Source organism: Ochlerotatus camptorhynchus, unplaced genomic scaffold (assembly GCF_037179485.1).
Source record: "Ochlerotatus camptorhynchus isolate MF236.1 unplaced genomic scaffold, CSIRO-AGI_Acam_v1.1 ptg000015l, whole genome shotgun sequence".
In the NCBI taxonomy this organism is placed as follows: Eukaryota; Metazoa; Arthropoda; class Insecta; order Diptera; family Culicidae; genus Ochlerotatus; species Ochlerotatus camptorhynchus.
In genome coordinates this window covers 650,533-672,253 of record NW_027040507.1, presented here as the reverse complement: position 1 = coordinate 672,253, position 21,721 = coordinate 650,533, and the positions used below count along the sequence as shown (strand labels likewise).

General features: G+C 44.6%; 1 protein-coding gene across 1 annotated transcript; it reads right to left on the bottom strand.

Annotated features, from left to right (window-relative positions):
* Positions 1–6,031: 6,031 nt before the first annotated feature.
* Positions 6,032–20,328, bottom strand: LOC135701741 (phospholipase A1 member A-like). Its single transcript, XM_065222650.1, has 3 exons — positions 19,497–20,328; positions 19,277–19,436; positions 6,032–6,296 (listed from the first exon to the last, which is right to left on the bottom strand). Exons 1-3 carry the CDS (start codon positions 20,317–20,319, stop codon positions 6,032–6,034), a joined length of 1,248 nt encoding a protein of 415 aa, XP_065078722.1. The 5' UTR covers positions 20,320–20,328.
* Positions 20,329–21,721: the final 1,393 nt, after the last annotated feature.

Genomic DNA, 21,721 nt, shown 5'->3' with positions numbered 1-21,721 from the left:
CAGGAACCGTTGTTCCAGCATGAAGAATCGACGAAGAGCAATCGAACGATTGTCTTCTACCCGATGAATAGAATCTTTCAGGGGCAATTGAACAATGTAACGACCATTCTGGTCGCGATGGGTTGTGGAGCAGAAAATTTCTTCGCACAACTGTTCTTCATTGGTGAGAGGATTACATGAATCCACGGATTCAATCGACCAAAACCTTTCCATAGAATCAGCAAGACTTTGCAGACCCACAGAGTAACAATGTTGTGCAACATGAGACTCTTCGATAGAACCAGCAACAACCCATCCAAGCCGAGTTTCTTGGAGGATTGGAAGTTCATCAACCATCTTGACTTGACCTGGCAGCAATAATTTGAAAAACAACTGAATTCCAATCAGCAAGTCAATTTCACCAGGAATATGAAATTCAGGATCTGCAAGTGGAAGATTCGGAGGGATGTTCCACTTCCTTATATCAAATGGAACAGATGGCATAGGGCCAGTAACTTTGTCAGCAACAAGACACTCAAGTTGCGCAGCATAGTTAGAATTACAAGAACGTATCTCAATTCTAACCATCTCAGATAGCGTTGAACACTGACCATTTGCTCCGACTACCTCAACGTTAGTGGAGAAACGGGGTAGATTCAAAGACTTAACCAGACTACGAGAAGTAAGGTGAGCCTGGGAACCACAATCCAAAAATGCTCGACAGTATTTCAGATTTCCATCCGAATCCTTAATCTGAACCCTAGCGGTCATCAACAAACTATGAGTCAGACGTGGGGGTTGCTTCAGTGAACGCGAGACTGCACTATTGGACTGGGATTCCTTGGGAACAGATTGATATTGCACATTTGGGATATTCGATTTCAAGACAGACTGCGAAACATCAGGAAAAGGTTGAGACTTCGAAATTGACTGTGAAACCTCAGAAACAGACTGGGATTCAGCGTTCGAGACATTGGATTTCGAGGTAGACTGGAAAACCGGTTTATCACTATGCAGAAGGGTATGGTGTCTACCCTTGCATTTAGAACACGTATATGACGATGTACACGAATTACTTAAATGACCCACTTTCAAACAATTAAAACAAGCTTTGATCTCTCTTACCTTGGCTTGGCGTTGCACGACGGTCATCGCTCGGAAGATCTCGCACTTGAAGTTCGGGTGGGCTCCAGTTCCACACACGTCACAGGACTCCTTTCCGGTGACAGCAAAAGCTTTGGTAGAGATGCTCTTCACTTGATTCTTGCTTGGTACAGATGGCTTCGTAACGGGCGGCTTCACGATCGCATCCTCGCACCGCTCCAGGATTGCGCAGCGCTTCTTTAGGAACTCCATCGTGTCCTTGTACGTGGGAATTTGCTTGTGGGGAACGGTTGATTCCCATTCCATCCGGGTTTTGGCATCCAGAGCTGTTGCCAAGAGGTTGACAACGAAACGCTCCGACATACCATTCATCACTTCCTCCATGAGCTTCAATCCATCGATGTGTCGGGATACTTCGTCGACTAATTCCCGAAGATCCTTGGCACTTGTTCGGTTCATTTTCTTCAGGCTAAGCAGCCCCAGGATGTGTGTGTCTACGATGAGCCGCTTGTTTTCAAAACGTTCTTCCAGCAGCTCCCATGCTCCGGCATAATTATTCTCGTTCAAGGTGCAGACGTCGATGATTCCAGCGGCATTACCAATCAACGCTTTATCAAGGTAGTAAAGTTTGATGGCGTCGGAATCGGTGGATGTTCTCATGACGTCGAGAAACATGGCCTTGAAACGTGGCCAGTTCTCGGGTTTCCCATCGAAGGTGGGAATGGGAGCCTTGAGTGGTCGCTGCTGTACGATGATGCGAGGAATCCCTTCTCGCTGGGACGATGGCATCGGACGAGGTTGCGGCTCGGTCATCGACTGGATTAATGTTTCGACCAACATGCAAGCCTCGTTGTGTTGGTCTTCGAATAGGATGTACGTTTCATCCTGGTCCACTAGTTTGTCGGCGGGAGTCAAAGCGACGATTTGCCGATGAATATCACAATACTCCTGGTAGTGCGTTTCCAAATTGCGTGTGAAGACTTTCAGCTGCACCATACTCAATTGCCTTGCTCCAGCTCCAGATGCTACTTCAACGGCCTTCCGGATCCTCGTCACTTTGGCCTTCGCTTGCCCACGAAGGTGAACAAGAGTCTTCACTTCAGCCATCTTCTCCTTTTCGTTCTTCACAGGTGTGTGTTGAATTGGCATCAAGCACAGCGATCACCTGCACAACGGTAGGCAGGAACGGACAGGAATAAACACGTTCCACCACTTGCACACGACGTAAGACGTTCGCGTACGTTTTGTTTTGCACACGCGACGACGAACAGGTTCGATTTCACTCGCGACTGTACTTTCGAAGAAAATCGCGGTTTTCCTTTTAGCCAAGCCACAAGAAAATTCTAAAACAAAACTCTGCGAGCTTTTCGTGAGGTAGCAGGAAATCCGATCGGCTGATCACAGCGACGAAAGGCAGGAAGTTTTCGACAATCGTCAGATTGTCGAAACGCTGTTGCGGTTGCAACAGAAACGGATGGGATCACACGGATCCGGTTCGGCAGGACCAAAAATGTCCGATCACGGACACTGGAGATGGTGTGGCAATCCTCGGCTCGGAGGATTCCAGCTGATTTGGCCAATTCCCCCTGTGGGAATGCCAACAGGAACACAACGAAAAGCTCGACTGAAATTCAATTCAACTCATAGCCCTGAAAAGGACTGTTTTGGCTTCGGCTTGTCCAAAGAGGAAAAACGAGAATGAATTAAAACTTTCAACGGCGCTATATTTCGGTGTTTGCTTTACAAAGCTTGTGGACTGTATGATGGCGACGCGCAAAATGCGTTGCTTTAAATATGTTTGGCTTTCTTCTTTTTGATGTTGTATTCATTGATTTCTCCTTCATTCATAACCAATCAGCACTCGCTGCACGCTCGTTGGTTTGTGGTCGGTCGGTCGCTCGTCGCTCGGTCGGTGCTGCTGCTTGCATGCTCGTGCCAAGCCAGCGGCAGCGTAAGGAAATGATCAAAGCTTGTTTTCAGGGTCTTGATACAAATTAAACATGTAGCACATTAGGGTTAGTTTCGGAAACCGATTACCCGCGGTCGCCTCGGGGTTAGTAGAGTTTTAAAGGATTGGGTAAGTGGTTAGGGCGATTACACAAAACAACTACTACTACTACTTCTACAACACATTACGTTCGCTTCAATCGCGAACAAACTTTCTTTCCCTTCATATTGTTAGTATTTTCCGATCCGACAGCCACCACTCATAATGTTGAATATCGATTTTCCCTCCCATGATATTTACTTCTTGTAGTATTGCTATGTCCACTTCTGCTTGCTGTAATTCTTCATCTATTTCCTGTCTCTTGCTTGTTTGACAGCATCCTCGTACATTTAAACTCGCAATTTTTATTAGACGTGGTTGTTTTTTTTTAATATTTGTTCTTGTGTATTGGTTTACTTTGTTATATGTTTTCTGATTATGCTTCTGTTCCATTTTTTTTTTCAAAGGTGCGTTATTTTTCTTACTGATTGTGTCTTTTTCTTTGAGGTATATCCCAAAGGGGGGGGGGGGGGGGTTGGGTGTAAAATTTACGTTTATTTTCTAGATTTTTATGTTTCAACATTTGATTTAACATTTCAATTGGTTAGCCTTTGGCTCTTCATCTTTGTTCTAGTTAATTGGTTATTCTAATGTGATGATTGCGTTTAGCGCTAATTTACAGGATACCCTTTGTGGGATTGTTTTGGTTTGAATTTAAAAATTTGATAACCTACCTACTTGAGCACCTAGCTCCTTAAACTAGGTTGCCAAATCACGAATGATCTGGTGGTTTGATCGCAGACAGGCGACTCTGAACCTTTCCAGCGTGGAAGTCTTTCGCTCCTCGAGTGTTTGAAGACCGGCCAGGTGGTGAACCTCAGAATTACGAGTTCGCGGTGGACTGTTAAGGATCATTTTGAGGATCTTGTTTTGGATCCTCTGAAGCTTTAAGTGGATCCACAACTCTCCCAGATTGGCATACCATACTCAATAGCCGGCAGAATGATTTGCTTGTGGACAGCAAGCTTGTTTTTGAGGGACAGGGTGGACTTCCTGTTTATCAGAGGGTAGAGCGACCTGATCAAGATGTTACACTTGGTGGATGTCTTGTCCACATGGGATCGGAATAGCAATTTGCTATCGAAGGTGAGACCAAGGTAGATTACTTCACTCGACCATTCAATGGGAGTGCTATCAAGATGGATCTTGACGTTAGCAGGCGGAACAAGCCGAGTTGGTTGGAAATGCTAACATGAAGCTTTAGTGTGATGATTTATTAGCTAGAGAATGATCTTTAGAAGAGTTGAAAATGAGCGAATTGAATAGAAGTTGAAAATGAGCGAAGGGCCATTAAAGCGACAGTTTTTCAAGATAGACGCACATTTTTGCCTAGCCCGTACGATGTACGCGGGGACTTGAAGTATGTCTCCAAGTCCACAGGCCGAGGTGAATTCGAGTGTGGAAACAGAATGGTTTGTGTTTTAGCTGCATGGAAACAAATCTTTCAGCTCTTGAAATAGTCGGACAGAACATCCAGGCCTGATTGTAGTTTACTCGCCAGAGCACGGATCACTCGACCCTTATAGATGATGGAGGTGTCATCTGCGAACATTGACAGGATACCACCACCCGGCAGGGGAGGAACGTCTGACGTGAAAATGTTGAATAGGATAGGCCCAAGCAGGCTACCCTGAGGGACCCCTGCATCAACGTTGAACGTATCAGAGGGGACATTGTTCAAGTAGACCTGGAATGATCTGTCCGACAAGTAGTTTTTGATGATCTTCACGAGGTAGATCGGAAAGTTGTATCGATGTAGCTTGTACACTAGGCCATCATGCCAGACATTGTCGAACGCCTTCTCGACGTCCAACAATGCCATGGCAGATGTATTGGAAACGGACTTTTTCCGCTTGATGATGTTAGTAACCCGTGCGAGTTGGTGGATGGTAGAGTGGCCTTTCCTAAACCCGAATTGCTCTTTGAGAAAGATGTTATTACAACACCAGCAGACGGCTGAGTATCAATTTTTCGAATAGCTTCGAGATGGAGGACAAGAGGCTGATGGGGCGATAGCTTTTGGCACTGGTAGGATCTTTGCCAGGCTTGTGTATTGGAATCACATTGGCTAACTTCCAGCATGCAGGGAAGTAGCCAAGCTCCAAACATTTGTTGAATATAACGGTAAGATGGTTGAAGAAGTCAATACTCAAGTTTTTCAACTCGAGGTTGACTACACCATCCATACCCGCAGCCTTCATGTTTTTAGTACTTCTAATAGCTGCTATCACCTCATCAGCCGATATTCTACTATGATCATGCACTACTACGGGGGTGTCAGCGACTCTAGTCATTGCCTCCAGTACGGCAGGCCCATGGTTTGACCAAGATTATGTGAAATTACAAAATGTTGGCCAAGAGCATTGGCCTTTTCAACTGGGGTTATGAGTAGGGATGGGTCTAAGTTCTGGTCTACAGAGGAAAGCGGAGGGATCGGTCTCGACTTATTTTTCAAAATTTTGTTCATCTTCCAAAATGGTTTTGCACAATCTGGGAAAGAGCGAATCTTGTTGATAAAGTCGTTATTTCTGGATAATTTTGGTTAGCCTATTGACATTGGTCTTCAAGTGGGGCAGCCCAGAACGCTGGAACTGCCTACGAATGGTGTTACGGTGCCTGATAAGATCTTTGGTTGGGCTGTCAAGGTTCAGAGTATGACTTACCTGTCTGGATGCGGGTACGTGTTGCTCCCTGGCACGGGATATCGCCTCTTCGATGGCTTGCAGACACTGATCGACTTCTTCGTACGACTCCGGTAGGACGTCGTAATCGATTGCTGTGTCCACACAGCGCTGATACTGCTGCCAGTTGACACGATGGTAATATTCACCTATTGGCCAAGGAACCTACTGCGGCCACCACCAGATAGTGGTCCGAGCTCAGTTCCTGATAAGCGATAGGTTAGGAGATGTTATCGCCAATGTTGCTGATGAAGATGTCGATGGTGGCATGAGCTCCGGATCGACTCAACCGGGTGGGAGTGTCCGGACACAGAATGTTGTAGTGGGCTTGCTGCAGATCCTTGTATAATATTGTGCCGTTCTGATTTCGCCGACTATTGCCCCAGGCTTGATGCTTGGCTTTCAGGTCGCCAGCGATGACGAAATGTTGCCGCCGTCGTGTAAGCTTGATGATATCTCTTCGGAGGTCTGCGGCCGAGCCGTCCCTAATGTTGGTTTGCTTAGGGCAGTAGACCGCGATGATGGTGATTGGACCAAGCGATGTGCTCACCTCAACTCCGATGGCTTCGATAATTTTCAGCTGGAAGTTTGGTAGTAGCCGGCAGCTGATGTTCCGTCTCGCAGCGGTGGCCACTCCCCCTCCCACGGAGCTGGTGCGGTCAAGCCTTACGAGCCGTAAGTCGGGAAGGAAGACGTTCAGCTCGGGCTTCAAGTGAGTCTCGGTGATGACGGCTATGTCGATGTGCCGTTCGTTGAGAAAGTCAACAAACTCGATGTTTTTGCTCTTCAAGGAGCAAGCATTCCAATTTACGATCTTGATGGCTTCACGGTCCATACTTAGTGACAAGGGACAGGGCAGCATGTAGCTGTTCAGATCGAGTCTTGCAGGTGCGCATGATGATGATGACCTCGGCCACGAGCGTCACAAGTTCCTCCGAGGTGAACGGAGAATCGTCGACAGATTCACCTGAGACAGCACCAGCGTATGATAAACCAGGGGCAGTGGATTAACCTGGAATTGGCTGGGCCGCAGCAGCAGCGAGACGATGCTGAACTGTCCGACTGTTGGAAATCATTTGGATACTCGCAGGATTGGCTTGTTGGTTGTTGAGCGGAAGCGGGGCTAGGTTCGGAACATGTCGACGGGGCTGGAGAGCTGGGTACTGGACAGGAGGCGACCGAGCTGGTTGTTGATTGTAGCCTTCCGACGGATATTAATGAACTCCACTCGCTTGGGACATCCGCGATTGGAGGCTTGGTGGTTTCCACCGCAGTTGACACACGTTGGCTCGATGTCATCAACTTGCTCACAGGACGCAGTTGAGTGAGTTCCAGCACACTTGCCGCAGTTTGTCTTCATATGGCAGTTTTTGGTGCCATGGCCATAGGAGAGGCAGTTCATACACTGCGTAACATCACGATGTTGGGGTTTGTAATGCTCCCAACTGATGATGACCTGAAACAGGTCCCGGATTTTGGATCTCAGAGCCGCAAGACTGGTGGATCCCTTCGTGAAGTGCACCAGAAACAACTGGTCACGGAAGCTGGTATTTTTGATGGAACGCCGGTTCATCTGGAACACGGCCTCGGCTTGGGGTATATCTTCTCTACGCTGTCTATTTGTATGTTGTTCATAATCTTTGTCTCCACCAGTTCTATCCTTTCTTCTCCTGTTTGATTCTGTCCTGTTTTGAAATTTTTAACATCATCCTTTTCCTGGTATATCTTTATATCCATGCCTGTTATATAGGCTATTTCGTTCCTAATTTCCTCATTTGGAAGGATTCCCTACGAGGAAGGATTCCTTATTTGGAAGGATTCCCTACGCAGTGCCCCGTAACGTGGGTAGATCACCTTTTCGTGGCACGTTACGGGATGTAAGATCTACCACCGATTTCTAGTCTTGACTATTTCAAACACATCTTAGTCCTTGTTACTCTTTATGCCTTGTTGATAGTGACAAGACTCGGCTTTGTCCACCGAGGATGATCTTGAAACAAGGAAAAAATAAGTTAGTTAGTCTTTATCTATGTGATTTCTAATCTTCTATTCGTTGTTCCCTAGTTTGAAGTGGTTAAGACTAGGGTTCTTATGCATGGTCATTTTGTTGCTAAGGAATCCAATTTTGACTGACAAAGGGGCGCGCCTTTGGAGGGTGTTCCAACACTCCGAAGGGTATAAATAGCGGGACCTTTCAATTAGAATCGGATCCTTGCGATGAAGGCAAGAATGACAACTGTATCAAAACCAAATAGTTCATCATTTCTCAATAGTGATGAAGTAATACGACATGCACTAAACTAAGGACACGGAATATACTATAATAGATCAAATTACTGGTCACAGTAGTTTTATGTCCCGAACAGAGGAGAAAAAATGCGCAATGCTACCCGGGTAGAATATTTACTATTGATATCTAAAGTTGATATGGATTTACATTGCATAAGAGATAAAATATCAAGAAATAATACCAAAAAAAATAGCATGCCGAATACCATTTTAAAAACAAATCCTGATATTCGTATATCAAACAAATACCTTTAGTATTTTTTTATTAATTTGATACCGTAATTTCTTAACTTGCTATTGAAACGATATTTCAGGAATAAATTCCAGATATTATTTCTTGTGTTTACCTCTTATACCGTGCTAATGCATATCATTTTTTGATATCAAGATCATAATTTTGTATGACTGAGATATTTGCATAGACGCATGGATTCTGGAAATGCTGCCAGTTTTTTTGATATGATGTTTTCGATCTAACGAATATTACCTCCAAGCATTTCCCGAAGCCGATATCTCAGTGGCAAAAAAAAACAAATTAATGCAGAAGGAGCTTGCTTTTCGAACTCAACGAACCCATCCTGCAAGAGGGAAAAATCGGAAAACAAATATGAAAATCCCGTAAAATCAGAATCGAGTGTATTGGACACGAAGTTTTAGGATTATCTTTCGTTGGAAATGAGATATACACAAACAAATTGAAAGTATTTTCAAAGAGAAGACAAATTGTTAAAAACTGACGAAAAACACGCAAACTATGTTCTGGTAGACGAACAAAAAACAACAAATTGGTAGTTCCCACTCGCTTAAATAAACTATGATTTTCGCGATTCACTGGAACGATGGTCTCTTTTACGCAACGTGAGGCTCCTCTCAAGAGAGAGGAAATAATGGCACAGCAGCCCAGACAGCCCAGTGGGCCAACTGCACAGCGGCAACCGGTCCCGTCCTCTGTTCGTTCAGCAGTTTGTTAAGTTCAGCAGCGACATCGTCGATGACGAGACGACCGACGGCGACCAGCCAGCTATGACGACGCAAAGGCAAACAAATTTGTTTTGCTTCATTTGAAAATCGCTGAGACAATGCGATCATCGTGATATGTACACATCTTTTGCCGTACCGTCGAGGGCGAACACTGTGCGGCACATGTGTCGGTGCGGATCTATCATTCTGGACGCTTTTTTTTTAAGGAACTATGTTTCTTTTGAGTGAGTCAATTTTTGAATGATTTAAAGGAAATTCTTATGAATATTCTAAATAAAACTTGTGAAGTTTGACTGCCTGTTTATTAAAAATCGGAATAATTCTAAGATTTAAACTTATTGGAATTACTGGATATAAAAAAAATAATATCTTTAACATGTATTGACTTCTGAATATGCCGCACATAGAGCTTTCTAGAGCTATAACATTCAAAGTGTTTTTATGTTACTTCATACGCGAAGTTTGCGATTTTCAGAGTTGGTTGGAAAGGCTAACATGAAGCTTTAGTGTGATAATTTATTAGCTAGACAATGATCTTTAGATCTTTAGTTCCGTTAGAGTACGGCAGTATGGAAATTGAATAGAAGTTGAAAATGAGCGTAGGGCCATTAATGCGACAGTACAAAGTCGAAGGCACACCTTTTGTCTAACCCGTACGATGTACGCAGAGATTTGAAGTATGTCTTCAAATCTACAGGCAAAAGATGTGCGTCCGCCTTTGCTCATTACTGACTGCGGCTGTGGAATAGTTCTAACGACGTTTTCATCACTACCTAAAGCCCCACGTTGCGAGAGCATTTCCAGTCGATGGTGTGTTATTTTGCAATTCTTCTTTACCCAACTATTGTGTTGCTCTTCTCGTGCGTGCTGTACGGAACTTTCCACCTACCCTCTTCTAAAGATCATTCCCTAGCTAATAAATTATCATACTAAAGCTTCATGTTAGCATTTCCAACCAACTCTAGAGCTATTAGTTTTTCTCGCAGGTGTCACCCCTCGCCCCTACCACGTTACACCCCTGGTATCATTGGGGTATCACAATATAGGGATTTTTTTTTTGATTAAGGGTCCTGTGCACCACCAGCGGTGCAAAGGGCCAACGTGAAAGACTTCCATCCTGGGCGGCTGCTCGCTTTTGCCTTGACCTGGGCCCAGGTCAGATTCCTATCGACTTGCTTAATTTCCTTATTGAGGCTCCGCCGCCATGAGCCCCTGGGTCTGCCTCTGCTGTGATGTCCTGCCGGATTCCAATCCAGCGCTTACTTGCAGATTTCGTTTCCGCCCCGTCGAAGTGTGTGGCCGACCCACCTCCACTTTCGCTCTCGAATTTCTGTTGCTATCGGCTTCTGATGACATCGACGATGGAGCTCGGCATTCGGGATCCAGTTGTGAGGCCACCAGGCACGAATTATATACCGCAGGCATCGGTTGATGAAGACCTGCAGCTTTTGAGTGTTCTCCGCTGATACACACCACGTCTCGCTGGCGTATAACAACACAGATTTCACGTTCGAGTTGAAAATTCGGATTTTGGTGCGATGACTTATCGGGTTGGATCTCCATACGTTTCGTAAACTCGCAAAGGCAGCCCTAGCCTTCTTGATTCGTGCACCTATGTCGCTTTTGGTCCCGCCGTCCGACGCTATTTGGCTGCCAAGATATTGGAAACTTTCGACCTTCTCCACTGCTTGCCCCGCTACCGTAAAGTTGGAAGGGTTGCCCGTGTTGATATCCAACGATTTGGTCTTGTTGACGTTGATGGTGAGACCCGCCGGAGAGGAGCGTTCGGCTAGGTCATTGAGCTTACTCTGCATATCAGAGCGTCGTTGTGCTAGTAGAGCAACATCATCAGCCAAATCGAAATCGTTGAGATGCTCTATGGTGATAGGCTGCCAAAGCAGCCCACGGTTCGGTACACGGTCAATTGCACCTACGTCGACTACGATGAGAAACAGTAGCGGTGACAGTATACATCCTTGTCTCACACCAGCGACTACCCGGATAGGGTCGGACAAGGCTCCGTTATGCAGAACTCTGTACGTGAAAGCCTCATACTGCGCTTCAATGAGGTTGACGATTTTATCCGGGACTCCCTTGCGTCTCAGGGCGCCCCACAGATTCTCGTGATTGAGACGGTCGAAAGCTTTTTCGTAATCAATGAATACCAAATAAAGGGACTCTTGGAATTCATTGACCTGCTCCAGGATGATGCGGAGCGTGACAATATGGTCCACACAAGATCTTCCAGCACGGAATCCTGCCTGCTGCCATCGGAGAGTCGCGTCGATCTTCTCCTGTATCCGATTCAGGATAACTTTGCACAGAACTTTGAGAACAATACACAGTAACATGATGCCTCGCCAATTGTCGCACACAGCCAGATCCCCCTTCTTTGGGACCTTCACTAAGATGCCCTGCATCCAGTCGGCCGGAAAAGTCGCGGTGTCCCAGATATTACAGAATAGTTGATGCAACATTTGTGCGGATAGCATGGGGTCAGCTTTAAGCATCTCTACTGATATGCGATCGACCCCTGGAGCCTTGTTGGATTTCATGCTTCGGATAGCTGCTTCAATCTCCTGCAGTGATGGGGCCTCGGAATTGACGCGAGTGATGCGCCGCACCCTAGGCGGATCATGCCGAGATGTTGATGGCTGGTTGGCCGTCGAAACTTGAAGAAGTTGTTCGAAGTGCTCAAACCAGCGTTTCAGCTGGTCAGTGGGGTCGGTAAGCAATTGTTCAGTCGTGTCCTTCACTGGCATCCTCGGGTTCATCCTTCCTCAACTCAGGCGTCGTGAGATATCGTAGAGGAGGCGTATATCGCCAGTGTTTGCGGCTTTCTCCCCTTCGTCGGCCAGGGAGTTCACCCACGCTCGCTTGTCCCGTCTGCAAGAGCGCTTGACTTCCTTCTCTAGAGCCGAGTACCGTTGACGGGCTTCGTTCTTGGCTCCTCTGGTTCTCGCCCGCTCTATCGCGGCTTTTGCTTCTCTACGCTCCTCAATCTTCCGCCAGGTTTCATCTGTGATCCACTCTTTCCTCTGGGTGCGCAGCTCACCCAAGTTGTTCTCGCTTGTTTCTATAAAAGCATTCTTGATGGCCGTCCATTGTTCTTCTACGCTGCCACCTCCTGGAACGTCCGCAGCTCGAGTCTCAAGTTCTTCAACAAAAGACCTTTTTACCGCTGGATCTTCAAGTCGGCATGTGTTGAACCGCCGCCAGAGTCTCTCCTCCCGTCGCTAGATCCGCGCCATGCGTAGGCGGATTTCACCGATTAGAAGGTGATGGTCAGACGCGATGTCGGCGCTACGTTTATTCCGGACATCAAGAAGGCTCCGTCTCCATTTTCGGCTGATGCAGATGTGGTCGATCTGATTTTCGGTATGTCCATCACGGGGAACCCACGTGACTTTGTGCACTGGCCGATGGGGGAAGAGCGAGCCCCCGATCACCATGTCGTTATTGCCACAAAATTCTGCAAACAGCTCACCGTTCTCGCTCATTTCGCCGAGACCATGGCGTCCCATGACACGCTCATAGTCCGTGTTGTCGGAGCCGATCTTCGCATTGAAGTCGCAAGTGTAGATCTTGATGTCACCCTTTGGAACCTTATCCACGACAGCATTCAGTTGACTGTAAAAATTCTCCTTGCCCTGTAGCTCGGCAGCATCTGTTGGCGCATAACATTGGATTATGGTAAGGTTACGAACCCGTGTTCTAAATCTGGCAACGAGTATGCTCTCATTTGATGAGCGCAGCACTTGCCTGGACGCTAAGCAGGAGACCAACTCCACGATGGCGGGAAGCGTTTTCACCTCGAATACCAGAGTATAGTAGTACCTGTCCCGACGGCAGTTTGTGTTCTCCAAAGTTTGGCCAACGAACTTCACTCAGTCCCAGGATTTCTAGCTTTATGCATCGCGCCTCGTTGGAGCGTTGGACCAGTTTACGCTGCTGGGCTAACGTCAATACATTCCATGATCCAATTCGTGTCCGTTGTTTTGCGCTAAAAGTCGTTGCCGTTATATCAGTTCGATGTCTTTCTCTGTTGGTTTCTGTAACAATTGTAAAGGTTTCAGAGACAGTAGGTGGTTGGCCTAAGGTCTCCTATCCGCCGTGATGGGGCTGCCATCTTAGGTGTAGCTTCCGGGGAAGAGCATTTCTTATTCAGCCGCTGGATGCCAGTCAGACGCTGTTTGAGCCGCACCTCTATGGTGAACAGACGCTCGGGTTGGCGAAGCATTTCCTCTATCACCGTGCTATGGCTACCGCGCCAGTGTTAGCGTCACACCTCCTCACTCTGCTATTGTCGGATTGACAACATTGCCCAGGCTACACCACCCAGCTGTGTCCATGTTTCAGCTGGCAGTCTTTTGTGATCATATGACTCGTGGAGGCGTGAGGTAGGAACTTGTGAGGACCGGATCACCATTTTGGACCGAAGGACCATTTTGTAGCCCATAGGGATTAGTGACGTTTAACGCACGCACACTAGCGGCAGCAACGCCGTGTAAAGTTGTTTATTATTTTCCTCTGACTTACCTAAAAATGTATGAAAGATCTGTCAAAATGAGTTTGACATCGATTTGTTATGTATTTTCCTCGGATATTCACTAATACGCTCTCACATATCGCACCAACACAACCGGACGTGAAAATCTCTATTGTTCAAGAGACTTTGACCACAGTCAAACTTATGTCTGTGGATAATATCGATTGCAAAGCATTGTGTTAAGAATGGTATTACTATCTGTACACTGTGGTGAGTAGTGCACGCAACATATGACAGTGATGTTCAATTGTAACAAATCCATTTTCAACTAATAAAGCCTATACAGAGACTTCACATGTGCAGCATAATTCGAAACTAATTTTTCTACCATTGGATGCGCATAGTCCTTTGAACAGTAAGTTCCTAGGAGGTCAGAATCTTGAGGCCTAATTCATACAGGAAATTCACATGTGCACTATCTCAGAAGGATTAATATCTCGATACCTTAAATTGGTATGGATAAGCCTGATATGAGAGGCAAAAATCCAACGATTAATACCAAACAAAATTTCCCAAATAGCAATCCAATACCATTTTAAACAAATGAAATACCAAAACGATACCACATACGCATTGTTTTGATAGCCAAATATCAACTTTTGTTACATAGAAAGTATTTTGCATGCTATTTTTTGGTACTATTCTTTGGTATTTTACCTCTTTTTTCAGGCTATGGTCAACACCAAATTTTGGTATCAGGATCAGAATTCGCTATTCATAAGTTATTTTCTCCTGCTCGGATAGTGCCGCGTTGTGACAACATTCTGAAGTGCGGTCCGCTACTCAAAAGGCCTCGACTCCCTGATCAATTTATATGTGGTCAGGTTCAGGATCATAAGATTTTCTACACTCCATGTTGACACCAATCAAGTTAAAATCGTATGATAACTGCTGATCATACGATTTTAACTTGATTGGTGCCAACATGGAGTATAGAAAATCTTATGATCCTGATCCGGATCTGTTAACAAAAGTTATAGCTAATAACAAAACCTACAAAAGCTCTATACATCATTTTGCGGAATGCTGTTGAAGAAAAAAGTTAGAGGCAAATGAATGTAAATGAATGCACGAAATGAATGCAAATGATTTTCCATGCCTGTACCTGCATAGACTTAATTTGCGCGCTTCCCGGGCAAATGGAATTACTCAAAAACTATGCAATCCTCAGAAGAGCGTGCTGTTTTTTGTATCTTGATATTATTGATGACATCAAACCCAGAAGATTGGTAACTTTTCCAGACATCCATGCACCAGATACAGTAGCACTGCGCTTGAATGAAGGTGGTAACAGTGCATTGAAAAATGAGATAATACACAAACCTTTCTTCTGAGGTTGACATCTTTGCTATTAAATTCAATCAGAGCATTTACATTTGAGCGGTAGATGACGCGAATGTGCCTATCTCATAACGATAGTATGGTCTACTTGATATGTTGTCCTCGCTATTATTATAATAGGAGTTGAAACAACATTGTCTGGAAGGCAGCCGAGAAATCGCGGTGGGTGGAATGGTGAACTGGTCCACCCACTGGTCTCCGGGAGTTTGCTGTACCCGCACTTCTAAATGGATCATGTTTTACTGTTCGATTAAGTTTTTGACTACACACTATTATGAAACTACCTGTAACCAGCGGTGGGTCTGTCTGTCTAAGATTGTTCCGATTGTCGCGAATTTAGTGTTTCGATTCAAATGTTATGAATGCCAGGAAAGGATTCAAATATTAGTGCAAACACCGCCCACCACCCACTGGACAGCACACAACCAAACCACGAAGTTCCGCTACTCACAGCCAGGTGCCACTGATAGCACGATTGGGAGGCCATCGGGAGGTGGTGTAAAGGGGGCCATGATGGGGCGAAATTGTACTGAAGGAAAATTGATCAACAATCGAGAGCGCAAGGAAATCACCCGCCATCGTTGCTAGCGAATTGCCTGGTAAATGTCAAAACTTGTAATCGAAAACCAAGCTAGACAAACCCAAAACGAATATGATATACAGCTATCCCCCGAAGAACGCGTTACCCACTGATTTGTACGAACCGCTTTGTCTCTCGGTGGGTTTTCAATCAAGCGCTCTGATTTTCTGCGAAGTGACTAGTTCTCCATTGGCACTACTCACATGCAAAAAATCAGAGCGCTTGGTTGAAAACCCACCGAGAAAAAGCGGTTGGTGAACTCAGTGGGTAACGCGTTCTTCGGGGGAGCTGTACATCTATATATAGTTAAAGATCGTTATTCGAAAAGGGAAATAAAGTGATTACCGTATGCGTGATAATGTTTGCACCATTGAGCAATGTCAAGCAATGTCAAAAATTTCGTTTTCGAGTTTTTTTTTTATTTATTTATTCAAAGGAAGTCTCTTTAATAAAGAAACATAAGATAAGATATATTGTGTTGGAGTGTTCGACTGTGAGGTTTTACAATAAACAGTTTCGGCTTGGCAGTCTGGCAATCACTCAATCAGAACAAATTAATTTTGTAATTTGTCCCTACGTTTCGGCAAAGTTTAGGGAAATAAAAGAGACCTGTGTAGAGGGGGGTCTCATTAATTCTGGGCAGAGAGTTCCCCACCTGTTACATACCAAAATTTGGATAGAATTCACCCAAATCGGCCAAAACTGAATTGATTCAGGTCGATATTGTACATTTGTAAACTTCTCATTCACAGCTTAGTTTTCCAGCGGCGCCGGTGGTGTAGTGGTAAGCGTGACTGCCTTTCACCCCAGCAGGCCTGGGTTCAATCCCAGTCGGTGCCATCGGGATGTTCTGAGGCATAACATTTCTGATCACGCCTTCCTTCGGCGGGAAGTAAAGCCGTTGGTCTCCTTTCTATGAGTTGATGGGTCGATAACTAGGGTCCAGGTGTGGGAGCTGCCTCCCTGGCGTCGGGAGCATTGGTACTCAGTACGGAAAACAAATCAAGAAAAAAACTTAGTTTCAAGGTTGCAAATACTCATTTCACCTAAAGCAATGTTTTTCTGAATTATGGAATAATTAGATACTATGATCATGTTTTGCATAAGTAAGATACAATAAGAGGTTGCAGGGAATGGGTTTGACATGAGAGCCACAATCAGCGATTTTTCACTCACTCACTCACTCACTAAGCGATCAGCAAATCGCTGATTGTGACTCTTAGAAAGCAAATTTAACAGGTTTTATGTGTCAAACACATAAGGCCTGTACTCGAAAAAAAAATGCACCAGACAAAAGTGGTAGCCAAAAATTTATTTTAAGTCCGATTTTCTTGAAACTTTCAGGGAATGAACTACTACATATGGATTATGTTTCGGCATACTTACTTTATTCAATTTCCTTTCCATCGCTGAAAGCCCGCACCTTTCCCTTAAGACCCTTCATTACATTTTGTGCAATGGTGGAGCCGACCTTTTTGGTCACTTTCATCCATTTTTTCTTCAACTCCAGCTCGTTCTTAAACACCTTGGACAATTTTCGAACTTTGGCCGGACGAATCTCTGGTGAATTTGGGGGGTTGGCGGTTTTTGGTACAAAAACAACGTTATTGTCTCTGTACCAATCCAACGTCGATCGCGCGTAATGGCATGATGCCAGGTCCGGCCAAAATAATGACTCGCCTCCGTGGGACCGCAGGAAGGGCAACAGACGCTTCTGGAGCCACTCGGTGCGGTAAATTTCGTTGTTGATGGTACCCATTGTGATGTGCGGTTTACTCAGTTTACCGCATTGGTATATGGCCAGAGCAAGTATTTTTTGGCGAATTTGTCCACTTTCTTCTTCCTTATGACTTCCGGAACATCAAACCGTGATTTGGCAACGTAGAACTAATAACCACACACATCGGTTTCGTTAACCACTCTCCATACAGCTTCCTTGAGCGGGATTTGGCCGCCGTGTTTTGTTAATCACGCCGGTTCGGTGCCTTCCGGACCTTGAATACACGAAGCCCAGCTCGTTTCATGGTTTGCTGAACGAACCAGGCGGAATATTTTGCCTTCAGAGCCACGTAGCGACTCGAAAGGTTCGGATTACGCTTGAAATAATCTAACACCTTCCGGGCCTTCACAGGGTCAGCTGCCTTCGATTTTCTTCCACTTCCAGCCCGCCGCTCGGTCGCCTGGGACTTCTTAAACAATTTTACCACCCGAGACACAGTTGTATGGGTGATTCCCAGTTGTCTTCCGATCCATCTCATGGTCGCAGTCGGATTTTCCATGACGGCGCGCAAAATTCTCCGGCGATTTTCTTCTTTTTTCGATGACATCTCAATAACCACTGAACCGATTGTGATGAAATTTTGCACATGTAAACAATTCACTCCAAACTAGTTATACCCAGATTTTCATCATTTTTTACCCACGTATAAAAATGGTGCATTTTTTCGAGTACAAGCCTTACTTTGTAACCTCTTCTTGTAACTTACAAGTTAAACATGTGATCTTACCATCTTTTGGTTTTATTATTCCGAAAAACATTTTTTTAGCTGAAATGAGTATTTGCTACCTTGCTTAGTTAACCCATTTTTGGGTTTGTGCCGTTGCGACCAATTTGAATTTGGGTAGTTTTGAAATAGTTTTCAATTTTCCATTGAGCTATTTGAAGCGTTCTCGTTCTAATAGAACGCACTGTAACAACGGCCGATTGGGAACGATAAAAGAGTGTTAGAGGCACTTTAGCTCTTCACTTACAGGAGGTCTTCTTCGGTGGTAGTAGTTGTAGGGTTCTGTACTCAAAACTGTGAGACAGACAAGTGGAAATTAATTTTCTACTTCGCTCGGCTTACGCTACTGTGCGGTGCTGTGTGCTGTGCCGGTGGTCGCTTTGGATGAAGCGCTGCAAGTTTTTGGGATGCAAAGGGATTGTACACAATGGCGGTTCATACCCGGTTTACACTAGTGCTGGTTAATGCCCCAAAACTGTTTACATCATGCTGATAACATTGTGACCAGCAGCACTAGAGAATGAGCACACGTGTAAACCGGGCATAAAAGGGAATATTTATGCGCTGCACCATACCAAAATAACCAGTCAACAATTGGAAGCGCAGTGGTGTTGCATAGTGCCATTGTCTTTGCTTTAGAATTTTGCGAGGGGCGGATAGGGTTTTGCCCAAAAAAGCATTTTTAGAGCAATCTGAGCTGACAGCCAACCGGTGGTGCGATGGTGTGGGAACGATTAAAGTTTTTACAACGTTATGCTGGCGTCCGACCGAGTTTGGGGAATCGTCCCTGGGTTGGGATTTGGTTGGCATAGAAAGTTTTATTTTTATAAAGCGGAAGGTTGTTTCATTGCAGCTTTCTTGTTGCCCGGAGGTGATGAGATAGTAGATGGGAGTTGGTGAACTTAATCCCGTTGTGCACCGAAAAGCTTCGGCTATTATTAAACTTGGTAGTCTGATAAAATCTCAGTTTCAATGTAAATCATGTGAAGCTGTCAACAAGTTTGGTTTATTCAATTTAGAGTGATGATATTTTGGTCAGTCAATATTTCAATATTCGCATACATTGAAAACCATATGGCACATAATAGGGCTGAACGGATCCATTCACACAAACGGATACAGGATCTTCTGGTCAAAGTAGAAATTTCCCTTTGTCCTTTTGAAAAATGGAAATATTGAGTTAGATTTTAGATTCCTTACATATCACGATGAAGTTCTTACTTTTTTGCATAAATTCCAAGCACATCTGTTGGGTTGAAAATGCACAAATCCATCTCGTAGGCAACATATGACGAACACTGTTTCCCTTTGTACGACAAGGTGGGATTCAGGGAAAGTGTGAACAGCTGATGAGCATGCGAATGACTGCAGGCCAGTGGAACTGAAACATAGCATCTTTCATTGAATAGCCCCTTACCGAGATGTGTTACTGTCTACTTACGTATTGTATCGGCATAGGTCAACATCGGTGCAAGACAGGATGGCTGCGGGAAGTAGCCTCCATTGGGGAAGAAGTTTTCTTGTCCTACCGAGAATCCGATTCCCAGCAAGTCTCGTGTAGTGTAAATGACCTGTACGTAGGCAGCGTCAGTAGATGCAATCCGATTCTGTGTTCCCACATCAATCGGCATGGTGAACAGTGGTCCAGCGGCATCCAATCCGTACAGTTCCTTAACCTGTCCATTGAATTGCTTACACGCCAAAGATGACACGTGTGCACCCAAACTATGCCCGATGAGGGTCATTTTCGATGGAGAAATACCAGCTGTTTGCAGGAACTTCATAAACACTCCCAAATAGTTTCCTGTTAGCGGCACGTTCCGTTTGGCTGCAATTGCATAACCGTACCGCGCATACATCGACCAGTCAACGGCGCAAACATTACTGTCCACGTACAGCGAGTAATTCCCAGCCATTTCCTGTACCCAGGAGACGTTTACCTCGCTCAGCCAACCATGCGTGATGATGGCAATGGGTTTCGACAAATCCAGCTTACTGTTGATGTTACTATCGTTGACAAAAGTTTGCTGGAGCTGTGAGTAGCCCCGTTTGCCGCACCAAAATGTAACCTCCTGGTCAATGGTTCGATTATCGAAAACATCCTGTAGAACAGTCCCAACAGCATCGGCAATGGAAGTGGAAATGGTGTCCAAAAATGAAGCAATCGCCGTTTCCGAGGTAAAGGATGTAAAGTCCAAACTGAATCCGGCGGCGAAATTGGCCGACCAGATGGCACCCAGCAGGAACACGACTCGTGGAATCATTTTTTGGGAGTTGACTGACCGATCAATGGGATCATATTCTAATTTATATCAGAACGCATGCCATAGGGTTCTGGCACAACATCTGTGTACATAACTGCCGCGCAGGCTAGACATAGTCTACATACGTCAACGGTACAGTTTTTGGCTTGAATAATGTCTATGTTTGTTTTAGAATAAACAAAGTGCATGCGGATGGATGAAATTTTACTTATTGGATTTGCAAACTTTGAGTAATGTCTTCTTTCCAACGGTTTGTGTTTGCTTACATCGTAGATGCTGATTCAAGGTCACATAGTCTGACATATTTTGGGAGCTACTACTCCCAGTTTCCTATTGCCATTCGCTGTAGATTTGGTGACGTAATGCTAGTTCGAAGTTGTTTTGTCTGCTCATTGTTGCAGAGTGGCACCCACCGAGAATTCCGGGAATGCCTGGAAAACTCGGGAATCAAATGACACCACCGGAAAAAAAATGACACTTACACCGTTTATGCAACATCTAATGTTAGCAACACTTTCGTCTAGTTGGTTCTCTTTTCAATGATACACAGTAAGACAAACTTTGAAACATTTGGTTGATTTGATTGGATCCCTTTATTCGTGACCTCTTTCAAATTAACAACATAAAAGAAATCATACAAAATGTGTTTGTTCACGATTTCTCAATGACAATTTTTTGTAGTAGCCTCAAATGCAGGGAAAAGTTTTATTTCAAAAATTGTTAATGATCAGTAAGTAGCCGATATAATGTTCTTGAAAAATTTATCCATTTAATTTGGATATCTCCCAAAGCCTTTTAAAGTATTTGCAAACATTGCTAAATTCTTTAATTTCCACTATAACGTCTGGAACACTTGTTACATCAATTTTGTAATATTCCAAAACCACGTGAGCAACACTGTCCACCTTACCATGTCCCTCTGCTTCCCTCCACTTCTTGAAAATATGACGGTTACTGATTTATTCTGTAGGTGCTAGCAGACAAGGTAATCGTTATTAAATATTCCAATATTCAATAGGAATATCAATACCAGCAATTTAACAATACTTACCGTTAGTTTTGGAGACCATTTCTCATCGGTTTTAAGAAAAGGAAAGGCACAATTGAACAACATCCAATAACAATGTTCAAACAGATTGTGTTTAGAATGTCAATTTTGATAAGCTGAACAACAATGAAAAGTTGACAGGATGAAAACGATCGAACCCACGTAACATTGCATATTTTATCGAGGTTTTAAAGCATGCTTTAAGTCTAAATCATGGTCTACAGAACCGTTATAAAACCAAAATTGTTACTTGGGAAGTTGGCTATGCATACTGCATATGAATCAGGCGTTGCCAATCTGCCGCTGTGCCGCCCTTAGAGTAGTTTGTGCTCGAAAATGGGTAGGTTTTGGAAG

Bases quoted from the DNA above. Each gene is read 5' to 3' on its own strand.
- LOC135701741 (XM_065222650.1), bottom strand. From the start codon at position 20,319: ATGATTCCACGAGTCGTGTTCCTGCTGGGTGCCATCTGGTCGGCCAAT. The intron at 19,437-19,496 runs GTAAGTAGACAG...GCTATGTTTCAG, and splicing joins GACCTATGCCGATACAATAC to TTCCACTGGCCTGCAGTCAT. The intron at 6,297-19,276 runs GTAAGAACTTCA...AACCAACATTAG, and splicing joins CTTGGAATTTATGCAAAAAA to GGACGGCTCGGCCGCAGACC.